Here is a 16038-nt window from a genome sequence, read left to right as displayed (position 1 = left end):
AAATAGAAGTTTCTCTGCTGGTACTTAATCAACAGGACACTCTAAGGCTCCTCTACTTTCCTTAATCTTTCCAAGAACGACTGTGCATTGTCCTGCCTCCTTTGGGTGGCTGAATAGTAACATTTCACCCTTACCATTGTGAAGTTTCAGATTGTTTGTGGAGAGGAGCACTGGAAAACTGAAAAAAATCAGTGAGGGGTCTTTGCTAAAAACGTGAGCAGAAAAGTCTGAGAGTGGAGGAGACTGAGTAGATTAAGGACAAGGAGGCAGATGGCAAAAATAAGGGGATGCCTACTAAGTGAAACAACTGTGTATGAATAATCCACTGAAATAATACTTAGTAAAATTTATGAGTAAGGGAATATTTGGATTTGCCATCATCTAGCCAACACTGGTTTTATTATCACTTCTGTTTCTTTGTGCTTATTTTCAAGAAGGAGTTTGTTCTCCTCTTTTTCTCCTCATCCTATGAGACACCTTCTCACAACTGCACCAGAACACTCACTGTCTTCTCCTCCTCCTAAATATACCTTGTGCTGCAATGCCCCACTTACTTTATATAAAACTCACCTCAAGTTGTTTTCCATTTGGAAGTGTTGACATTTGGGATTCTTTTTTTTCCAGCTTGACATTTGAAATGTTTCAGAATAATTTTTTTCAAGTTTTAAAAAAGAAAATTCCTATGCATGGTAATATTGACAAGGAACACAGATCACTTCTGTAGTAATTTTGATGGTTTAAGAACTTCTTGCATTTCTGTGCAGAGTAACACCAAAGGCAGAGTTGGGGTACCAAAAGACTACAGATGTACCCATTGACTTTTCATGGATGCTGCTATTCAGGAAGGGGACTGCATATTTTTTGGAGTCAGTAGAGGTGGCAGCCTCTGGATCATGGCCAAAGGAAGACAGGAGGAAGAGGGAACTAATGTTTTAATGACAGCATTGCATTGATGCAGTTGGTGTTATCTCCATTTAACCAATGAGGAAGTCAATGTGAAGTAAATTGTCAGTGCCTCGAAGTGCCACAGTAACTGAGCCAGATTGTGACATAAGCCTCATGCTTATGTCTGTTTTGTAGCTGCTGGCAAGGCCAGGTTTGGCTTGACACGGATTTTTGGCAAGAGGAATTATTTTTGCAGCTGGTTCCATTTTATCAAGGGTGAATTTCTTTGGTCCTGTTCTCTGGTCCTTTTCTGTTTGGTGGTACCACTTCATGGCAACAATTACCAGGAACCTTTCCTGCTTTCTGTGAAAGGCTGTCAGGATGTGTTGGGCCATGAGTAAATTGTTTTCAGACTGTATTTCTGAGCAGAATTTAGCGTCACTGGGAGATATTTTGAGACAAAGCTGATAACAGTATATTTCTCAAGTACATTTGAAAGATTCCATAAAAAAAAAAAAAAAAAAGACATGTGGACCAAGAGGAGGCAGTTATGTTTTGCTCCATTGTCATGTTTGCTTGGTGTTTTCACTTGGTTGTGACAAAATTAAATTCTTGTTACTGATGTTATTCTGTTCCTCATACTGAGCCATGAACTGACTGTATGTTCTTTGAAGCTACAGGGGCATTTTTTCACTTTATTTTAAGCATCTTTCTTGATAAGGCTCTTATGTGGCCTGATCTTCTATACATTTTATCTTCTATTCATTCATTTATCACTGTATCTGGTCTCTAGCAATTGGGCAATATGCAAATTTCATTGGAATTTTGTTCCTCACGTTAAATCGTGCCTATCACAAGTTTATCTGTAGCAAATTAAGAAATTTCTATTTTTATCATGTAGTTACTAAAAACTTTAATTGGAAAAGCCTCACTTTTTTTTTTTTCCCCAAGTAAATTGCAAATGCCTCCAAGTTAATTGCCAATACACTTGTTTCATCTAGTTTTAAGACCTTGTGAGAGATACTTGAGGAGTTTGAGTGCCACCCATTGAAAGTGACCGATCCATTTGGGTGATCAAACACGCAGAAGTGCAGATGTCATAGCAATGATGAACATATTATTAAACATTATATAGATCTGCCATAAACACTATGAGTACTGTCTAGAGGGGTATATTTATCCTAATACACATTTGATTAGATACTGGGAGGATTAGGTGGTTAAATTTAGAGTTTTGATGTGAACTGTCTCACCAAAATTAGTAGTACTAGATTGTGTATGCACTGAGAACAGTTAACATTTCTAAAGTATAAGAATCAAATGAACGTTACACATTACTGAATAAAAAGTACATAACTGTGGCCCAGAACTAAAATAAAAAACTGAATGCCTATTTGTTCATCTGTTCTGAATCACGAGACACTCTGGACTGTCAACTGAAAAGGTAAATATTCTCTCCATATACAGTATTTCCACATCCTGCCCCCAAACCTGGAGTTTGTAAAAAAGCCTAGGCTAAACAAAATGCAAACCCGAAACAAATACAGTTTTGAGGACAACTCTGGATGAGAGATTTAACATTGTAAATAATTCCTATGGATTTTAAGAGGAAGACCTGTGTTTTTCTTTTTTCTTTTTTTTAAACAGAAATTGTCTTTAATTTACATGTTAGGAGGATAGACCTCCTTGTTTTGGCAGGATGCCTTCCATCATCTTGTGCATTTTCACATTTAATGCAGATCATGTCCTAGTACTGCCTGGGAAATACTGTAGATCTGTTCTTTACCTTTCTATAACTGAATTCTAGAGAAATACCTTTACTTATCCTCTGCCAACTGCTACACAGTGGCTGGCAGCAGTATCAGTGGCTTTTGATAGAAAAATAAGTCAGTGTTTTCAGTTTCTTTTTTTCTTCCTAGTCCTCCTTCCATGTTCCTTAATAAAGGCGCCTGTTCAATTTTATGATGTTGCATATGGGGTTTCTTCTGTGCTTTTGTATCCAAACTAATGAGGCTGCATTTTGGGAGCTGAAGAGTTGCAAGTAGGTTGGAGAGGAGCCAGGTAATGTAACATGTCCAGGTACTTGAAAAGCAGTATGAAGGAATGATTGAAATCCATGTTTTGTCTTTGATACATAATTATCTGAAAGTGGATTTGAATAGAAACTTGAGATTTCACAGTGAAAGGGCTATAGTGCATTTGTCGCATCATTACCTAGCAAAGTAACACTGAAGTTACACTTTGAACTCATTTTTATGTTAAAATAAAGAACTGTTATGATACTTTTGCAGAGTAAATACATAACCGAACAGGCATTTTTTTCTTGGTCAGTACATAAAAAATACCCTCTGTACAATATACTTTGAGGAAATAAAAGGTTGAAGTTAGAGCAGCAGGCTGAAGTGTTGAAATGAAAAATCCATTAACAGCCTGAACAGAATTTTCCTTCTCAGGCTCAAAGCTGATCACAAAAAGCACTTCTGTTTATTACTGTAGAAGGCATCTTTTATATTACTAGTTTGTGCATTCCTTGATTAATCTTTTCAATGTATTTTTAAACATGTTTCCATCATGTTTCAATGTACTCTTTCAACAAACCTTTAGCTCCAGGAGAGGAATATGTACTTGGGGCATTTGTAAGAATTTACCTAAATCATAACCCTTCCTACAAGTCTTGCAAGATACACACACACACACAAAAAACAAAACCAAAAAACAAACAACAACAACAACCCAACCCCATATGTTTCATAATAATTTGATCCAGGTACTTTATAGGCCTTAACTTACTAGATACTCATGAGCAGCATTTTGTAAAGTAGGTAACTGGATATTGATCTTATTTTATTAAACAGAGGAACGCGAGGGGCCTGAAAGACAAAACCAGCATAAGAGGGAAAAACTTTTCCCAAAACGCTTGGACAGCAAATTATTGGGAAAAAATGTCATTATGCATTATGAATCTCAGGCAGAAAAAAAAAATACTTGGTCTGCTTTTGACTGAAGTTTTCAGTAATCTAGCAGGAGCAAAACATGCTTTGCAAAGTTAGATTAGCAACAAAACATTCTGTTAGGTGTACTGAGTTTTAGTGGAATTACATTATCACATTTGAATTGATCTCACTTGCTTGAATACCTCAGGATTTTATTATGTTTCCCAGAACACAGATATTTACATGATACAGTTGCTCAGTGGGGAAAATCTAAGTAAACTGAATGTTGCTGATTAGAGCACACTTGCAGGTATGGGAATTAAAACTGCTTTTATTGGTGTCTGCTTTTTATTTGAGGGGTGAACATAATGGAATCAAACCTCCAGGGTGTTATCTGTAGTCAGAAGGATTCTAACCTGTTCAGCAAGACCTTGGTGATTTTTAGTTTGTTGTTTCAACCATTCTGTCTTGACTACGTGCCACATTCATGGAAACTTGCTGGCTCTGGTCATGGAAAGTGAGAGGATGGCGTTAATGTCACTGTAAGCCACAGATCCTGTGTTGAGGCTGCTCCAGCCACTGACTGCTCTCCATGTTCAAAAGTCACCGCACTGCAGGAAATTGATGGGAAACTGTGGCCCAGGGTGTTGAGATTTCATGATTTCTTGGATGTCAAGATTAAGACCCTTCCAGGCAACGCTTTGTATCACAGAATGCAGAGCATCTTGATTTTGCCTTCACTTTGAAGAGCAATTAAGTAGCATATGTAGTGTATGCAGTTTTCCTGAGATACTGCTGATTTTTGTAGACAAAATGCACAAAAAATCTTGCCATTTTATGTCTGTAATAATGTATTCTCTAAAGTGTGGGAGGACACACTGCTGAGAAGGTCAGTCGTGATTCATTATGCAGACATGGAAACATCTTTTCATCACGTTTTTGGCTTGCATCTTTTCAGATACTCTTAGTTGCCTCTTCTCAAGTAAGCAGCTAAATTAGCAGTTGAGCTGTAAATAATGGTGAAACCCCTCTGAAAACAGTTTTTCTGGGAAGTTAGGGCATATTTTAAAATTTTAGTGATTTTCCAATGTTTCTGCTTTGGTGCCACGAGGGAACAAGAATTCACATCTTCGTTCATGTCTCCAGTGTTTCTTTTTTGGTGCCAAGAGGGAAAAAGAATTCACATCTTCAGCAATAAATATTAAATGCTTCCTTCAAGTTTCCCAGCAACTTTAAGCCTATCTCGTATTGCACCCAAAGCCCCTTTTCCAAACACAGAAAGTCAAGACAAAAGATTTCATATCTATAAAAACGATCTAACAGGGAGATTTTCTGGGATGTACTTGGATATCTATGGCACTGCACAGCCCAATTACAAAATATCTCCAAGCTGAAAACACAGCAACCTCTAAAAGAACCACAGAAGGCTTGGTTGCCCACCTATACTCACCTACAACCAAGCAGTGGGTTAGAAGAGAAGAAGAATCCAGATCCATTAGCGATCCTCAGAAACCTCTGTTCTCCTGGCTTGGTACCCCTAATGGCTTAGATACTGCATATGGAAACTGATTGCAAAATCTATACCATGGATCGAAGCTCCTTAAGAGCTTCATGCCCATCCTTGTACGGAAGCGTAATTGTACAGGAGCCCCAAGCTCTTGTCCTGAGTCTAAATTAAGAACAAGCCTCTGGGCTGCTGCTGGGCCTGCAGTAACTTCTCAGGCTTTGTCCTCCCTCTGTAACCACCTGACCTGAGCTGGCCTCACAATACAAACTCACTCTACCGTGCTGTCAGAACAAATTACTAAATATCAGGCGGCAACACAGAGGAGACAGAACCCAGGATCTTAGCAAAAGTAAAAGGTTGCTCTCTCATGCTTGGTGAGGAATTAAGGCAACCTGAATGCTTTGGTGAGGAGGAAACATTTGCCCTTCACCAAATGCTGCCCTGAGACTTGATCCAGAAAGTAATCAGGTCTCCTATGAGGAAATGGAGTGAGATATAAGGAGGTTCTGCCCACGTATCTAAAAAGTGCACTCAATACACTACAGCATGTGAAGACCTTGGGGAGGGGACTTTGAGGGCAGAATTTTCTGATTACATTATTTGTGGAGGAGGCTGGATACAGGTACAAGCCAGGGAGAAAATCCGTGTAGGGAGTGAGTACTTGCTGCCCTGTTTCTCCTGTGATATGTGCTGAGACATGTGGGCAGTACTCAGTGCTTAATGAATATGGAGCTGCAGGATAAGGTCACCCACAGCCTCCATCTGCATCAGTAATGGCACTGGGAGCCACCCTGGGCTCTGGGCATGGGTTTTTTTTTTTGACTTGCCCTATGTCACCTGCTGCCACTGCCCAGACCATGGTGGCAGATGTGGACAGGGCCCTGGCAGCTCCAGTGTCACCAGGACTCCACTCCCAGGCACCACTGTGGTTCCATACCTGCTCTGTGAGGGAGCTGCTGTGCTGGGGGGTGATTTCATCTGGTGGATAAACTGACTTTGTAAAAGCCTGGATGCCTCTGGGAGAAGTGGGCGAGAAGATGGGACAGGGCACTAAGACTGCTGTTGGAATAATAAAAGAATAACTCCTGTTAAATCTGGGCTGATAATCCCTAGGGAGCTAATACTGCCTTCAGCGACTGACACGATTTCTTTTTTGCATTTCACCTGTGAGTATCTTCCTCGCCTCCCACGTACTACTTGCACCATCAATTCCTTTCAGCCTGCTCTGCTGCTTTCTTATAGGGGTGCCTGCTGGATCTGAATACATTAGTGCTTAATGAGATACATATTTAAAGCTTACTAGTTATGTTACATTCCAGCATTCTTCTAAGAGAATGCACTTTAAATATTTACAAATCAAAAGTAAGTTAATTTAAAATACCACTAAGTTAAGATGATTCTCCTTGCTTGAGCTAATACCTCTGTGTAGCTCATCAGAATTAAGCAAAATGTGGATATAGACATTTCAGTAGAGAGACAAAATAATAAGGAAATCTTATTTCCATTTATAAAAGTCCTAATTATCCTGACGGTTAAGAGGGAATCAGTGTTCCAATAAAAAATACAAATGAGGAAATTTCTTTAATAAGAGCACAATATGCAAGGTTTTCTCAGAATAGTCCAGACTAACACAGGCTTGAATGTTACATGCCTATAAATAATAAAACAATGTTTTTTGTAGGTTCCAAGGCTGCCATACTCAGAAGGGCTGTGATTTCCCCATCACTTACTATTAGCTTTTGAAATCAGTGCCTCTTCCAAAAGTTTGCAGAGAGACAGAGGTCTCAAAACCATGTTTCACTTTGACATATTTCTTGAAAATTGATGGGGCATTAAGGGAAGAAGTTAGCAGTACTGGGGAGAAGGTTTGTTATGTGGGCATGAAATATAAAACTGTAGGGAAAAAACTGCATCAGTCCTACTTTTCATAACATACGTTTATTTTCATTTACATTAAACTATGCAAGCTGATACCAAAATCTGTCAGAAATCCATGCTTTGTTGTTCTGTTGATGGCGACTTGCAGTTTATTGTATGCTTTGCCATTATTTTGAGGAAACTTTGTTGTTTAGTTTTATTTAGAAGTGACCTTACTTACCCGTGCAATTTGGAGGAACAGTTCAAGCTGTTCTTTGGTCCACTGCACGAGTTTCGTGCCATGATTTTATCCAAGACTCTGTAATATGTGTTATGAAGACAAGTTGAATATATTTGAAACTGGCATACCAGATAGATAAAGTGTGGGGAGAATAAAGGGTTTTTTGAGCTTGGAGGAGAATCCTGCTGTTTTTGTAATGGAACAGTTTGGAAACATTCATAAAGTGGCTTCCATGCTGGAAATAGACTTTGGATAGAGTAGAGGCTGATGATAAATGGTGATAAATTATGGAAATTATTTGATCTGTGGTGGGTGGAGGGGGGGGATTGAGGGGGAGGAAGAACCGGTAACTGCACATCTTCTAGGACAGATTGCAACCTCCCAGCCAAGTGCTAAACCCCTTTCCCCCTTTGTTCAACTGAGAGCAGTAGTGTCTTTCTTGTAAATGAGTTCTCCTACAATGGAGACTGCTGGCTGAGAGTCTCAATTAAGAGCGCAGGAGGAAAAAACAAAGGCACAAAGCCTGTTTAATTAGAATAAGAGATACTCACCCCTGCCAAATCTTTCAATCCCAGTCTAGCAGAGCATAGGAGCTGTTAGGGCTGAAAGGTCTGACTTGCTGACTTAGGTAAATGCAGTGCTCGGCAGATGAAGTCATGCATAATTAATTGTTCTTTGTTGCATTCTTTCCAATGTAATGACTTGTAGCATTCATGCCTATAATAATTGATGTTTGCTATGTGCTGGAGCTTCAGGACAGCCAATTAAGGCAGTGAAGGTGGGGAACTGCACAGCATCTCTGACATCTGGTTGTTAACAACATGTGGGATATAATTATTTTTTTCTTTTCTTTACTTGTTTCTAGTGTCTAAAGCAGTACATGGAGCTGGCAATTCAAGAGGGTTGTGGTTCCCCTATCACATGTCCAGACATGGTATGCTTGAACCATGGAACCCTACAAGAAGCAGAGGTAGCTATACTTCTCGTACTTTTTTCTTTATCTCTCTCTCTCTCTCTTTTTAACATATATCCCCTGAATTTCTTTATCTGCATAGTAATAAATATAATAATACATTTTTTCTCCCTTTATTTACCTTTAATGAGCTTTTGGCAAGAGGCCTGACTGACAAGAGGAGATAGAAACAAACAGATGTTTTTCAAGGGTTTTGCTCCTTTTTCCCTCCCCCTGTGCCTTGGGGGGGAAGTTCCCTTGGCATCTGAACAGCCTCTCAATTACCCATGCAGGTGACTTAGCCAGAATGCCCTGTATCCCAGAATTGCTGAGCCTCCATTAGACTGTCAGTTCAGTCAGATTTGATTTGACTGCAAACACTGAAATTCTTGCATCTTTCCTCAGAGCAAGAACTCAGACTGATGGTATGCAAGGCCAGAGTTTCCTTGTGTATGTTGATCTTGGGCTGCAACAACCAATTGGCAATCCAATATAATCATGCAGGGCTGTATAATTATATGGAAAGAAAGGTGCCTGCACAACATCAGGTCGAAGTAGGTGTTTAGAGATATGGAAGGTGTCTCTTGGGATACACCCAAGGGATGCTTGCTTGCCTGCTTTGCGAGGCAGGAATGTCCCTGCTGGGCCTGAGAATACAAGCAGGACAAAAAACCACCAAAAAACAGGAAAAATAAGAGGGCTGAGGGATTTTGATTGGCTTTGTGCATTTTCTCAGCATTTATTTGCAAGAATAAAATCAAGGAGAATTAGATCTCCACCCCTGAACTAAAGAAGAGGAGTTTGTCTTCTGGGTTCCTTTGAGCCCTGTGCATACAGATGCCATAACTGTGGCAGAAGTATATAATCTTATTCAAATGCCATCAGCGACAGTGTGATTCCCGATACCAAAAATTACTTTTTCTCCAGAAAAAAATTCTGGATCTACTTTCCAGCATGCATTTGAAATATTGTGATTAGTTGAATCAGGGCATGGGACTTTCAGCTATGTTTGTTATAGCATGCAGCATATGGTGGAGCCCTTTTCTTGGCTGAATCCAGTTATTGAGAAAAGTAGCCAGCTGTTTTTCTTCCTCCTCTCTTTGCAAAGATACAGAGAGGGTGTAGCAATGTCCTTCAACCCATTGCACTAGATTGGAGGTATCTAGCCTTTATTAAAAATATATTTTTAAAGGAAAATTACCAAATGACAGGAAGAATTCTGCTCTATTTGACCAGGGTTATAATGCTGTAGGAATTAAGGAAGATATATTTTGCCTTAGTAAAGGACACTCCAGGGACATGTATTAATGGACCACTGGCCTAATCCTTGGGTGTTTTTTGGGCTGGCAGCAGAATGACTAAACAGCCCAAATGTGCATTAGTGTGCCGTGGATGACTGAATGTTCTGACACTCCCTTTTGGCAATGTGCTTGAAACACAAGCCTTCTTCTTGAATAGCAAACAAATCCCCAACCTGGTTAAAATTACTACTTATACGTTTTACCAAATACCTACTTCTTTAAGGAAAAAAAAAAAGAACAAAACACCAAAAACCTGAAAAAAACCCTGTAATGACAGAATAGATTGATTCCATTCACAATCTAAAAGAACAGTATGTAGGCTACAGATTTATATATGAACACTCTCAATTCCTTTTTTTTTTTCCCTCTTTAAATAAAGGCTGTTCTTTGTGAAAATCCGGCCTTTTAAAGCTATTTTTTAAAAAAGCAGAACCTTATCAGATGATACAGAATGTGCTTAACTTGGGCTATTGTTTGGCATGGAAGTACTATTTAGAGTTACAGTTTATTCCTTACACTCTCTCCAACTTCTCGTGTAAAAGTATGAGGCTACTCACCTCTGGGGGATCTGGATATTTTCTCTGGCTTCTGTCAGAACAAGGTTCCTCACCAGGATCCTGGTATGAGGAATGACATATTGCCTGTACTGTGAGGAAAAACAAAAAATAAAAAGTAATTTTTTTCTCCTCTAAGGTAGCATCAGTGTTTTGAAAAGGTGTATTTTTCATGTCATGTTCATTTTAGACTATGCTATGACTGCTGTTCATCAGGTACTCTTGCAATTTGGGGAAAAAATAGCAGTTCAAACTGTTCAAACATGGTCATGGTGCTGAATTTGTTCCTATATTTTGGGCCAAACGCATCTTGTTATGTTAGTTAAAACGGTTGTTTTGTTTGCTTTTTTAAATCCCTTTTGCCATAGCCTGCACAAGGGAGATATAGGTGAATTTAGGCATAATTTAAAGTGAAGGAAAGCCTCTTCATTGACTTCAGTGCATTTTGGATTGAGCTTTCTTCAATAAGGAAATAAAACAATTAATGACAAAGCTTAGTAGCATTTATAACACAGTATAGCTATGCTATGAACACAGTATAGCTATGAAAGTTCCTCCTCTTCTCCCTCTCAAGGTCCTTATTCAAGGTGTGTAATATTCCTTCAGTGCTTTCCAGTAACCTATTTGTCTTCATTTAGACAAATCAGAATGAAGTCCTGTTTATTTTCTCAGTAAAATTCTGAAGAGTTAGTCTAGTTCATTTTTAAATTACTAGAGCCTTTTCAAAGCTCTTGCCTTGCTTCTGATTCATGTCCTTCTTCTATTGCTTTTGGGAGATGGAGGGAGGAAAAAACTCTGGTTAACAATTTAAACACAGAATAGAATTTCTTCTTGTATGTCTCATGAAGAAATGAGCAAGTGTGAATAGTTGGAATGTGTTTCTCTAACATGGTTGAATATTTCATTGGTGCTTGGGGACGAAACTGCTTATTCGTAGACTATAGGAGATTTTGGGAATTAAGACTTTACTTTCCGAGGTCCAGAGGGACCTCAGAAAAAAGGTCCAAGTTTTTTGTTCTCAAAATGCATAAAGTGAAAAGCCATCTGAACTAGAATATTGTACTTTTCAGTATTTGGAAAGTGTGTTTTCTGAAACCCTCTGGCTTAGGTTTCCTTTTCCTTCAACAAAATCTAGTTGAAACTGGTGTATTCCCCAGCAGGTTTTTTTTGTTTTGACAAATAGTGCATTCAAACAGAAGGAACTGTTCCACTGAAATGCTTGAAATCAAGTGCAACCCTAGGTCATATCTTGACCTGTTACATCTAGATAGCAGCTGCTTGTAGTGTAGCTGTCTTTTAGCAGAAATAAATGAAGGGTGGTGGTGGTAAGGCAATAGTTTTGGCTACAGACTCTTTTTCAAATAGCTGGTTGCATAAAACAAGGGAAGTTTAAAAGCAGTCTTGTTAACAAAATGTTTGCCCTTTCAAGCTCTAATAGTACAATAAACAAAGATTATTTGGATTTCTTCCTGGAAGTAGAAGGTAGAAGGAACATCTTATGTTAATGCAGTTCTCTTTTAACACGCATACTTCTTCTGTCCAGAATATTCCTGTCTCTCTTGGGAACTTGCTCCATTGATTTAATTGGACCAGTTAATATCCCTAATCTAAATAAGGGGTAATTTATCATGGTTTGAAATGGTTTTGCTTGGTGCAAATCCAGTCACCAAGTGTAAGTGTAAGCTATGAATCAGGGGAAACCTCCACTGCCTACAGGATTTTCTACTGCAATACTCACTTGGATAATATCTAGGGCATCGTGCTTTGCTATTTCTGATCCCTGTATTGTTCTAAGGTTTAAAGCATTGATGCAGTCAGTGATCCATGTATACATAGTCTGACTTGGATTAAAACTGTGCAGTAGTTAGTAAAGGAGGTACTGATTTGGGCTCTCAGGTTTGTCAAGAGTTACCCCTTTGCATGCAGTGCAGATTATGCTCGTTGGCCCTCTGTCTGTGTGAATCTGTGATCCACACCAGTGCTAACCTGACAGAGGGTTGTCAGCACTTTGTAAAGCGATGCTGAAATAGGACAGTAACCCAGATCTTAGAATTCTTAATTGCATTATATTCCATACATAGCCAAACACAAGACCCCATTGGGGCTCAATTTAAAATATCTGTTTTATTTTTAATTTTAAAATTGGTTTACGTTTTGCAGCAGAAGAGATTGAAATGGTAAAATGAGAAGGAACGTGAGAAAATGTTGCAGGCTGACCTGTCTTTATCAGTGTCAAGACAAAAATTTTCATTCTTCTTATTTACTTGTTTTTAAATAAAACCTAGGGGAGCGAGTGAGAGAGCCTTAATTTTATTTTTATTTGTTGCTATATAAGAGAAGAGCTCTTTAATGAAGAACATGAATAATTTAGTATTTCCTTATGACTCCAGTGAGCATGGTAGCTTGATGAAGAAAATTGTGAGTGTAGTTTCTAACAATAAAGAGATTGAGCTCCCATACCCCTTTCAAAAGCAAACCAGGGCCCCTGTTGAAGCCATTTTACACTCCTTGCAAAACAAGCCCCACTCTGTGGGTGGGGCTTTGGCACAGGTGGGCAATGCCACCCTTTGCAAACTTCTGGTGCCAGTGCAGGATCTGCCCTTGCTGCCTGTCTGCTAAAGTGAGAAGGGGCGAAGCTTTTGCCCTGCTGAACTTCCCTCCCTTGGCATTATCAAGGTTTGATTCATATGGGTGTGAAAGGAAGTAAGATCTATTCAATTTGCTTGATTGCCCCCTTGCATCTCCCTTGAAAGCCCGAGAATAGGTGGAGTAGTGATTTTTCCTTTCCACTGTGGTAGCCAGTGTTTAAAAACAGCAGAATTTTTCTTCCTTGGGTCTTGGTTACTGCACTGCCTGGAAAAGTTTGCCCTGGTGTACACTGAACCAAATTATTTTGAACCCTTTCAATTTCCTTTCTTTGCTCTTTTGTTTCATATGGCAGCAGGGACCCCTGGTTATTGTGATACATTTGATAACACGATCTTTTTTGATGCTGGGCAGGGGTCCAGCTGGAGCCCTTTGTGGTAGTAAGCCTTCAAAATTTTGCTTTTGTCCATAGATATTTTTACTTCAGGTGAATGCTGCTGTTCTTAGCAATAGCTCTTGTGTGTTCTTGTGCTGTGTAGCAAGAGTATTTTAACTGCAGATTTTGCTTACAAGGTATGGAAAATCAGAAAACTTATTTGAACTCCTAACAGCCTGATAAGTCTCAATTTGAGATATTTTCAGGAGAAGAGAGTTCTTGCTTGTATTTTTTTTTTTATTAAAACCCTCAGTATTGAATAAAAAAAATACCCTAAACCTGTTCTCTAGTATTTTTTCCTACATATAATAATTCCGTAGCCTAGAATAAGAAAAGTCTGCTTTCTGATATGCTCATGGTCTTTCTCTTTTGGCTCTTTGTCATCTGCTGGGTTGCTGGTTTGCTGCCTCCCCAGATTTCTATGCCCTGACTGACCCCAGAGACATGAGTGATTGTGCAGGAGAGGAGGTGTTTGGGATGGACAGACACACAGGTGGGGCTTGAGAAACTGTCTGGAAATGAACATTTAGACTGATGCCAAGTAGGAGGAGATAAACACCTAATCCCCTTATTGTACTTACGACTGTCTTTCTTGGTTAGGTGTAAAAGAGATTAAAAGTTCACTGAGGAAAGGATTTGCTGGGTTTTTTATGGGGACGTGATATTCATGTTTGTTTGTTTTTTTCAATTAAGTTTGCACATACAGCTTTCACGTGGCACTGAATTCAGGTAGCAGGAATTTATGCATTGTTCTCCTGATGCCTAAAGATACTAAATCTGTGAGAGGCTTTGGCTCAGCAACCCTCACGCTGACCTGTGTGTGGGTTCCTTCAGGAGCTGGTCTTTCCAAGCCTGTGTGTGTTCAATACCCAGAGCTGCACACAGGGAGGGAGAAGCTGTGAAGAGGATATGCAGGAAAAAGAGTGGAGCTGAGTGAAGCCAGTGGGGAAAGCTGGCATGGTAAGCTCAAGTTTTCCCCAGGAGAATGGGAAGCTTTCAGCACTGCCTCTGCTTCCTATTGAAATCTGTGTTAAGATGCATAACTCTGCTCCCACTGTAATCAAAAAGGCTGATTTTTAATACATGGGAAATTCTGGGCTCAATAGAACTGCTCTTGAAAAAACTGTTTTGTTAAATGTGAAAGCAAGTACAGAAGGATCCTGGCCAACTAAACAATTCACTCAAGTGGCTCTTACAGCATTGAGACTCACTGTTTTAATTTAGTTGTAATGAAGGAAAATTTAAAGTAGTTGCCAATGCTCACCCAGCTAGAGAAGTGCAGATGACTCTTTTCATTTTCCAAACTATTTATATGCGAAGCTGCCCTGGGGAGCAGTGGGCAAAACTGAAATGATGTGTCATTGCTGAAATTGCAAAACTTCACTCTTTTTACCCATTAGATTTAATTTTTTTGTGTTTTCCAAGAGTGTTTCAGCTGACTTCTGATGAACAAGTGAAGAGTTTCCCAGAAAAATTTCTGGGTCTTATCTTACAGTCATATTAATCTTAAATATTAATTAATTACAGCCATATGAATCTTTAAATTATTAAATCTTGACATAATTTGGATTAATTTTTGTATTACTCTGGCTTAAGTTAAATAAATGATCCAAGCATCTGCTACAAAGTACAGTTGTGTGAAATCAAGTCCAATTGATTTGAGATAGTAATAAGGCAATTTCATAATTTATAATACAAATTTATTTTCTTTTTTCCATCTGTGAAATAAAATGTATTTACAGCATGATATTGAATATATATTTGATTTTTGTCGTTATACTTCTTCTCATGAGTGCTGTGCCTGTCAACTGAGGAGGACAGCAAGGGCCAGTGTCCACTTCACTGAGGTCAAATTTTGCTCTTTACAATAATTTGAAGGACTGTGGTTGGATACTGGATGTGAGATTTAAAAGCCTGTCACTTTGAAGCTGTCAGTTCTACACTGTCTCACAGTGCTTCAAATGATTAGGTCCCAGGTGTCTTATATAAGTCTAGGTTTTTTGGGTTTTTTTTTTCAGTAAAAGGGAACAATATTTCCAGTGCTGTTGCAATATTGCAAACAGATCAGAAAAAGAGAATGATCCCACATTCTGAATCTGACAAACATGTGACTCCTGAAGTGCTTGTGAAGTTTCTTTTAAAAACCTCCATACCCTGTATGCAGGTTTGCTTATCAGTTTTAAATAGCACACTTGGTCTTAGGTAGCCTGTTAATTGGAGATTAGAGCATTTAGCCTTTTAGGCTGCTAGTTTAATTATGGTAATGTGTAAAATGTATCAGCAAAGCCTGTTTGTCTATGCCAACTGAATTTGTTAACTTCAGTTGTGTTCCCAATAGGCTGCTCCGTGTCTAAGGCAAATTCCAACAGCAGTGGCATTAGCTGTCTTGGCCCAAACTCCATTAAATGAATAAAAAATGGAAACCAGGCTGGCTTTCAGATCCTAAGAGCTAAGTGACCCTTGCCATTAACACTGGGAAACATACATGATGAACCATTCATTTGAGCTGTATTTTTGTGAACAGCGTGCTGTAGTCTCCAGGGCTGGCAACATGTCACCCTTTGTTACACTAGACCAACATGAAATAAAACTAGGAAGCCTGAAGTAAATACAGAATCCACAGAGAAGGTTTTTGTGTGCATGGTAAGAAAGATATGGACTGAACTGCTGGGTTGTGTGGCTGAAATAGGAGAGGTTAGGAACTATTTTTTTTAAGTTTTGGAGAAGAAGTCAGGGTATGGGGGAACGTGGTACAGAAAGCAAGCAGGAACAAAAAGGTCAATTTG

At 39.0% G+C, this 16038-nt stretch overlaps 1 protein-coding gene across 1 annotated transcript in view; it reads left to right on the top strand.

Annotated features, from left to right (window-relative positions):
- RNF144B (ring finger protein 144B) overlaps nucleotides 1–16038 on the top strand; it is a 52804-nt gene that overhangs the window by 21741 nt on the left and 15025 nt on the right. Inside the window, exon 3 of the mRNA XM_066324009.1 lies at nucleotides 8289–8393. Within this exon, the coding sequence (XP_066180106.1) occupies nucleotides 8289–8393 (105 nt within the window). The remainder of the gene's footprint in view (nucleotides 1–8288; nucleotides 8394–16038) is intronic.

The sequence above is a fragment of the Sylvia atricapilla genome, chromosome 1, assembly GCF_009819655.1.
Source record: "Sylvia atricapilla isolate bSylAtr1 chromosome 1, bSylAtr1.pri, whole genome shotgun sequence".
In the NCBI taxonomy this organism is placed as follows: Eukaryota; Metazoa; Chordata; class Aves; order Passeriformes; family Sylviidae; genus Sylvia; species Sylvia atricapilla.
Note: the sequence above shows the minus strand (reverse complement) of the source record. Positions and strands in the feature narration are given on the sequence as shown.